The sequence below is a fragment of the Columba livia genome, chromosome 9 (genome assembly GCF_036013475.1).
Source record: "Columba livia isolate bColLiv1 breed racing homer chromosome 9, bColLiv1.pat.W.v2, whole genome shotgun sequence".
Classification (NCBI taxonomy): Eukaryota; Metazoa; Chordata; class Aves; order Columbiformes; family Columbidae; genus Columba; species Columba livia.
The window spans coordinates 7,042,131-7,050,371 of NC_088610.1; the positions used below are offsets into that span (position 1 = coordinate 7,042,131).

General features: G+C 47.1%; 1 protein-coding gene across 10 annotated transcripts in view; it reads left to right on the top strand.

Moving 5' to 3' along the window:
* The window catches only part of IL1RAP (interleukin 1 receptor accessory protein), a 48,337-nt gene extending 40,392 nt beyond the window's left edge, over nucleotides 1-7,945 (top strand). For 4 of the 10 annotated variants that reach the window (XM_065073627.1, XM_065073625.1, XM_065073624.1 and 1 more), the window contains one exon: nucleotides 340-3,736. In XM_065073627.1, the coding sequence (XP_064929699.1) occupies nucleotides 340-737 (398 nt within the window). In that variant the 3' untranslated portion in view covers nucleotides 738-3,736. Of the gene's footprint in view, nucleotides 1-339; nucleotides 3,737-6,668 lie in introns of those variants that run through there. The other 6 variants (XM_065073622.1, XM_065073628.1, XM_065073623.1 and 3 more) reach the window with 3 other exon arrangements.
* Nucleotides 7,946-8,241: the final 296 nt, after the last annotated feature.

Sequence of the window (8,241 nt, forward strand, 5' to 3'; positions counted from 1 at the left end):
GGCATCCTCACAGCCTTGGGTGGTGTCTTTGCCTTGTAGTACAGTGCCTTTTAGATGTAGCTACCTCAGGCATCTCAGTGTATCATGGGAGGATGAAACATCCGTAGGCAGCCTGGGGCTGTGAGTAGAAGATGTCATTGTATGGGGCAGTGGGTACCAGCTGTGGTGTAGGAGGCCCTGTGTGGAATCAGTTGCAGGGTTGGGAAGCACCAGTATGGTCTCTAGAGAGGACCTCCAAGAGATTTTATTGTTCTTTTCAAGAGACACGTGGTGTCATGGCAGCAGCTCACCAATATGTTCTTGGCCATCACTAACTGCCTCAATGTTTCTTTCTCCCAGTTGTAACAGACGAAACCCTGAGCTTCATCCAGAAAAGCCGACGTCTGCTTGTTGTCCTGAGCCCCAACTACGTCTTGCAGGGGACACAAGCCCTGCTGGAGCTCAAGGCTGGTCTAGAGAATATGGCCTCCAAGGGCAACATCAAAGTCATTCTAGTGCAGTACAAAGCCATCAAGAAGAGCAAAGTGAAGGAGCTGAAGCAGGCCAAAGCAGCCTTGACTGTCATTAAATGGAAAGGCGAGAAATCCAAGTTCCCAAACAGCAGGTTCTGGAAGCAGCTGCAGGTGGAAATGCCAGTGAAGAAAAATAGCAGGAGTTTGAGCCTTGATAGGCTCATACAGATGCCTGAAAAATGTTTACCACCAAAACAAAATAAACCCCCCAAATCCACAAGTTAGGCCAGGGAGTGGGAAGGAACTCAGGGGTTTTGCCATGAAGGACTGTGTCCCAAGCATTTCAGAGGACTGTCATGCCTCCCTGCAGCTTTTCTACTGCCCTGGTAGTAGAGAGACCAAAGATGCATACACCTCCTCTCTGCAAATGCATATCCTTGTCATCAACCGCACAAGCCCTGGGTTCAGGGTCTATCTAATCTGGGCTATCCTGGTGGAATGCAGCCAGCACCTTGTGATAGTGTGGTGTCTGTATAGGCCAGTAGCCCTGATTCCTATGGGACCTTTGTTAGCATCTGGGACAGAGCTCCTTTTCTCTCCTAAATGGCTCCACTCCTTCCTGGTTGTTGGTCCCAGTCACAGAGGCTGCAGAACAGTTTGAAAGGTGGCTCCAGTATAAAGCCTTTCATATCTGTCCCAGCTATGTAGTCCTTATCATTTAGGGATCACAGGTTTCTGCTTCGGTGGGGGTAGCATAGACTCTTGAGGCTTCTCATCTTTGATCTCCACATTTCTGTAGAATCAAGTACATTCTGATAGTTTGGCAATGTGAAATGGCTGTTATTTGTATTGTAACATTTCTACTGATAAGTGGTCAGTCTTTGGGACTCTGCAGTCTCCCAAGTACCCCAGACCCCTCAGAGCTATAATGCTCGTAATCCAAGGAAAATATCTCATTAGTACAGGCCATGGAGCATGTCTGAGAGATGTTTCTTTGTAAAGCAAACTCAGGGACTTCACAAGCACTGCAACGATCCCCAATTTACTACTGAACCTGCCTACTTTCTCTGTGCTGCTGGCTGGGGGAAAGCACCATGCAAGGTGCTGCCAAGGCCTCTGGAATGGCACTGGATATATGTCCAGCTCCCCAGATGACCCTACAAACTTATTTGAACTTATTAAAAACCACTAGCTCTGTCCGGCTGGGAAGACTATGAAGAAAAGATGAGAGAGTTGGGGTTGTTCAGCCTAGCAAAGAAAAGGCTCTGGAGAGACCTTGTTTTGAACTTTCAGTACTTAAAGAGGGCTTATAAGAAAGATGGGGACAGACTTTTTAGTAGGGCCTATTGTGATAGGACAAGGGGTAATTCAGGGCTCAGGTTTAAACTAGCCTTGGCCATGCTGTTTCCAGCCCAGACCTGCAAAGCAGAGGTTGTATCTCAGCTTCTGCAACCTTTGCACAAAATGGAAATTACAAAACCACTGAGTACCAGTCCTCGCTTTGTTGGAGGCAGCAGGCATAGGAGAGGATCTGGTGAGTTAACTCTTTGCAAACAGGCTTTTCAGACCAAGGAGGGGAGTGTCCATTCCCTTGTAGCACAGACCAAAGCATAGCGGGATTCTGGCATTGACCAGTACTGTTGTTCACAATGTTTTCACATAAAATTACAAGGTCTGGAGGTGTCTCCATACTCCTGGAGCTCCCGATGCAAGGGCCTGCCCCCTTCATTGTGGAGTTTAGTATTACACACACTAAGTGCATGTTTATTTTTCATTGATAATGGTTGCTCCTGAGTCACCTCTGACGCATGCTTTTGCTCTGTTAGTGTCCAGTGGGTAAAGCATAGCCATTCATAATGGCATTAAAAGGGCGCTACAAATTGGAATCTCTGCACTATTCCCCCAGCTGAGCCAGAAGGTTCAAGGGCATCCCAGTAAACAGCCCAGCTTTAAAGGTGTGGGGTTGAATCCTGGCATCAGCAAAGCCTCTTGCTCTTAGCATGGTGTGATTAATAACATTATTCTATGGCAGTGGGGAGCCACAGCTACCCATGCTGTTGGATAGGTACTGTACAAATGTGGAACAAAAAAAGCTGCTTTTTCACCACTTTCTCAATCCTTCCTCCCCAAGTAAGCTGTGCTCTAAGCCGGTAAAATTGCAGGCAGCTTGGCTGAAAGCAGAGGAGCTCTTCATCTGCTCAGAGGTGCTTGAAAGCTTTGCTGTTACGAGGTTTTCTACTGTGGCTGCCTGTGGAGGAGCAGAGCTGCTTCCATTACTCCAGAAAGCTTCATTTGTATGAGATAGTACCCAAAACCATGTTCAGCTTTGTGAAGCCATCACAGCTGTGTCATTTTGCCCAGCTTCACCTTTTTGTTTGTGTTTTCAGCATTCCTGTAATCAGCTGCCAGATCTGCCAGCAGAGGGAAGGCCCTGAGGCCAAAGCAGAATTGTGTTAGACTCCAATTTGATTTTTTAAAAATTGACTCGAAAATACGCATAAATTCAATTAACATCCCAGGCCTCACCATATCACATCTCACTTTTGGCTGAGGTACCAAGAGAACTTCTGCTGATGCTTTAGTTAGTCTGATTATTTTAGGTAGTTAAATCCACCTTATTTATTTTGCTGATTTTTATTTGAAGAGTTTTCCAAACAGACAAAGGACCGGTACCTTCTCTGGCATACATTGCAGTGGCCATTGGTGCCATTGCAACCCCAGAACAGGATTGCGGAGAGACAACAGCAGAGCACCCAAAAAAGGTGTGATGGTTTCAAGGGGGCTCCATAGGTCCAGAGAGAGCAATGTGGAAGGAATAGCGCAGGACTGGGCTCTGCTCCCCTGGGAGCTTTGCCACTGGCTTTGCTGGGAGCTGTCAGGCCAGGGGTAAACCCCAGTCCCAGCTGTAGCACAGATCTGCAAAGCAGCTCAAACACACCTGCCATTTCATCCTATGCCACATGTGGTTTCCATCATGGGATTCTGTCACAGCATCTGTCTAGTTCAGTTGATTCATTTAGGTTTCTGTGCTCTAACCTAACATTTATCAATATGCAGCTCATACAAAGTTCCTCATTGTTATTTCATGGGTAAACAGTGTGGCACAAATTGGAAAAAAAACATCTTCCCTCCCCGTGCCATTTGATGTTGTACAGCTGTTCCAGAGTTTTCCCTTCTCTTTTCTGTATGTTTTTTTTTTTTTTGCCGTTGTGTTATTTAGTCTGTGAAGTGTCAGTATTATTTTATTTTGCTGTTCAATAAAACATTTTCACTTTTGCATTTCAGTCCTTGTGCATTTCTCATAAGTGTCATTTTCCTCCCCATTATGTCTGCAAAAGGCTGTTAAAGAAAGATGGCTGTGTGTATTCCAAGTATCAAGATCATCTGGGGACACCTTATTAGAGGGGGGCATTTTCCTGGTTGTTTCATGGTGTGCCTGCAGTGATCCTGAGACACCACCGCTGCTGCCAGGGCCATGCAGGCAGAAACACAGTGACACACAACATTCAGATGTCATCCAGGAGTGGGCACGCACACATCGAGAGTCTCTGACCTGAAGAGTACTCATTTGGTAATCACTAGATAGAAAGATGGGAAGGAAACACAATCTCTGCTTGAGAGACCAAGCCAGGGTGTTGAACGGAAATCTTGGAAATCTGCCCTAACCACAGAAATCAAACTGCCTCTTAAGCTGCTTTGCTCATCACCCTCCAGGTAGTTGCTTAGAAGAGGTTCGTTCAGCTTCATGTTTTCTCATCCAAGCTGCTTTTTTGGCTTTTTCCCTTGTTTGCATGCTAGCAGGTAAGTTGAGAGAGAGCCTAGCACTTCCACAACATGAGCAAAATGGATTATTGTGCCAGTCTATGGATTTGGGGTCTATGGGGTATGAGTATGGGATCTATGACCCCACAGTTTTTATTGATCTGGGACAAATGTGTGGCTCTTCTTGTCACATTTCTGGGGTGCATTAAGGGAGACACAAGTAACCAACAAAAATACGCGGTGTCCTTTGTAACTATTTAGTAAAGGTGGAATTTTTTAATATAAAGCACATCTCCAGGAGTATCTTATTTCCAGCTCTGTTGGTACCCAAACCCCCACAGCATTCTTGCTGCTTTTCCCGTCCTGTGCCGTTGGTACCACTGGGAGGAACCATCCTGTCTGCACACTGTGAAATGGCCACTCAGGATTTTGTAAACTGGACATCCCAAGGTACCCTGCTTCGTCAAGTCTAAATGCACCCCATTCTCACAAATGAAATCTATCTTCGGGAATTTGAGCATTTTCCCTGCCAAAAAAATGCTGAGTCTCAAAAGGTGTTGCAAATTCAAGGTTGATAAAAGAAAACTATCACTGTCAGCTCAATCAAAACATTTTATTTTGGCAGTGTTGGAATCCTTCACATTAATTGAACCTTTGCTTTTTGAGCAGGCAGGTAGAATAGGTGACCTCACAGGGGCTGCTCCTGCCTATGTTTTGCTGTGATTTTACAATTTCAGTTTCAAAAAGGAAGTCCTTTCAAACCAGCAAAGAAGCTTTTTCTTTCACAACGTGTTGAAGCTTGACTGATTTCAAAATAGATCTCAACCAGTTATAGAAAGATTTGAATGAGGACTGGACTCAGTAAACTGAGAGATTGCTGCCAATTCTTTGTGCCTTTGAAATAGGGTGGTAAGAACGTTTCACAGCATTAAGTGACGATTCTGACAGAACTGACTTTATAATCTACTTTTGGTTTCAATGAATCGGTGTTTTCCTGTGTGGCAGGGAAGAAAATCCCCCCAAACCTTGTACACAAAAGAAAAATACTCCAAATACTTTGATTTGAATTCCAGTATTATGTTAATGAGCCAAACAGTGCTTTATTTTCTCCATTATGACATTATTGTTCAATCATTTTTCCTGTTCCAAGTTCTTGGTCCCAAAATAATCTGGTGATGAGTTTTAAAGCTAGTCATATATCTTTGAATAAAAGGTATTGCTCTGGACAGTCTTGAAATAAGATGCATCCAGGTGCAACATGGTGCAACTTCTGCTGTGAGAAAAGGAAAGAGCCAGCCAAGTGCTGGAATTATAAGAGACATTGCCATTGCAGGGAAGGAGAGTTATTTTTATTTATATAAAAGACCAGTGTTCTACTGGCAGAGAGGGAGGGGAGTCTCCAGACTGAGGAATCATGGCTTTACCAGTGTGAAGGGTGACGGAAGCAGCAGGAAGCTCTTGTCCTCAGAACAGCTCTTCGCAAGACATTCCTACGTGGTTTTTCTTTCTGTTTCTGCAAAAGCTCTTACTCTAGTGTTCTCTGTCCTGCTTGAACACCACCTTGTCCTCAGGTCCATCTCAGGCACCAGCACTCAGTACGTGGATGGGTTTTAAAGTTTTTACAGTTCTGTTAATCAGCTTGGGTTAATTTGCTAAGTGCCATGGCCCTATTAATTCCTATCCTTTCCACTGCTCATGTATTAGACACCTTCAATATGCTTGCTGCATCCCAAGCCATAGATAGAATTCCAAGGACATCCTTCAGGTTTGCTGCTTTTCAACACTCATAATAAAAAAGATGCTGCCCTTGCCTGGCACCATTCCAGCTCAGCATCTTGCTGAGCTTTACAAACTGCAATTAATCCCAATAAATGCTTTGAAGGACAGTATTTTCACCTCCCATCACAGCTAGAGGAATGGATGGAGATGTTTAAGGCTGAATTTTTTGCTTTCTAAGTTTGGAGGCTTCCTTTTCTAGATGAGAGAGCGTGAGAGAGAGGGCAGTGGGTCTCAACCTTGGCGGTGCAAGCTGTGCCACAATTACATGCTTGCTTCACTTTGTTCCCCTCTGTGCAAAGGGCTGTCAGAGCTATAGGCAGGTGGTTCCCAAACAAGACCTGGCCTTTATCAGACACCTGCACTTCCCTGGGCAGCAGTGATGACCTGCAGGGCAGAAGTCAGGGTATGGTCCTGGCTTATCCTGCCATCCTGTCTTCTCGTTCACCACTTCAGCCTTCTCAAAAACCCACTGCAAAGCTAAAATGCTGCTGCTGCTTCTGCAGTCCCTGCCAGCAGGAGTGTGGGGAAGTCGAAAGTCACTAACTGGGCTCACGCCAGGTTTTCCTCTGTGGGATGGGGGTATCTGTGCAGGTATGCCACCAACTTCCTTCAGCTTTTCTCTCCCTGCTCCCTCCCCCCTTGTACACCCCAATTCCTCTGCCCTTGCACTCTTAGATACCACTGAAGCCGTGTTTGACTTCATCCAGAGGAGCCGCAGGATGATCGTGGTCCTGAGTCCTGATTACTTGACAGAGAAGAGCATCAGCCTCCTGGAGTTCAAGCTGGGCATCATGTGCCAGAACGCCATCGCCACCAAGCTCATCGTGGTGGAGTACAGGCCACTGCAGTGCACCCACCCCAGCATCCTCCAGCTGAAGGAGTCCGTCTCCTTCGTCACCTGGAAGGGGGAGAAGTCCAAGCGCTCCGGCTCCCAGTTCTGGAAGGCGCTGCGGCTCGCCCTGCCGTTGCGCAGCCTGAGTGCTGGCGCCGGCTGGAACGAGAGCTGCTCCTCCCAGTCGGACATCAGCTTGGACACTGTCCAGAGGAGAAGGAGCCGGTTGAAAGGGCAGCCTGACCCACGGGGCACCATGGCGGGGACTCTCGTTCCTGGAGGAACAGCCCCAGCCCCCGTGTCAATGGCCAAACATCGAGCCAAGCACTTCTTGACGTGCCGATGTTGTGGGACCTATTGCAATGGTGGCAGCAGACTCAAGCGCAAACACCGGGCTGTGGCTGAGCCCAAGTGGGACACTCATCTCTGCAAGCCAGGCTCAGCCAGGCCCACGGCACAGGGGGTTCAGGGCAGAAGTCGACCTGATCCCCCGCCGGTACAGGGTCCCGCTCTCGCCCTCTGCCATTACAGTGACCTGTCGAACAACAATGACTTCTATGTACTCTAGCCAAGAAGCTGAGGGCATCGCAGGTGCTGGGCCAGCAAAAGAAACTCACTGCAGCCTCAGCTAGGATATTTTAATGATACTGCAGGCTGACGTGGTGTCGTTACCGTCAGTCCCATGCCAGCACAGAGGACTGCAGCAATATCACCGGTGCTGGTGATGTGAGCCACTGACCTGCAGCTGCACACAGAGCAGCGGCTGGGGGCTGCACACACAGCTCCTTCTACTTAATTTAAATTGCAAAGTGGAGCTGAAAATGTGTTTCTCTGGCGTTGCTTTTCCCCAGCTGTGGTCATGTTTGCCGCAGGGCTGCTGCTGGGATTGGATGCAGGAGGACAGCTGGGGGTCAGGATGGAGGGATGGGGAAGAAGCCGTGCTCCTGGTGGTAACTTCTGGAGAAGGCTGCATTTTGCAAATGAGGGCAATGGGAGCCCCAGCCAGTGCAGGAATACACCATGCAGTATTGTGCATTATTCACTGTGGTTTAAAAGAACTTGGTCAAAAATTTTAAGACAAGTCCCGTCTCTCTAAATAAAACTGATTTCTTTAACCTGCTGTTGTTAAAAGTGCCGTGGGAACTGGTAAATGCTGGAGCCTTGTTCAGCAGCTGGTGCCTCGGAGGGTGGTTCGCCCAAGCTGGCTGAGGTCTCCTCCCATTCCCAGTGCTGCCAGTGGGCTCCTGGGCTTAGTCCCTCTCTTGGCTTCTCTGTATGATGAATTTGTTCTGTCAGTTGTGTGGCCTTTCACGCAACAAGAAAGAAAACCATTACAAATCTAGAGAAATATGATTTTGAAAATTCTCCGAGTAGTCAATGAGCTCAGGGATAGGAACAAGACCTAAAACATTCACA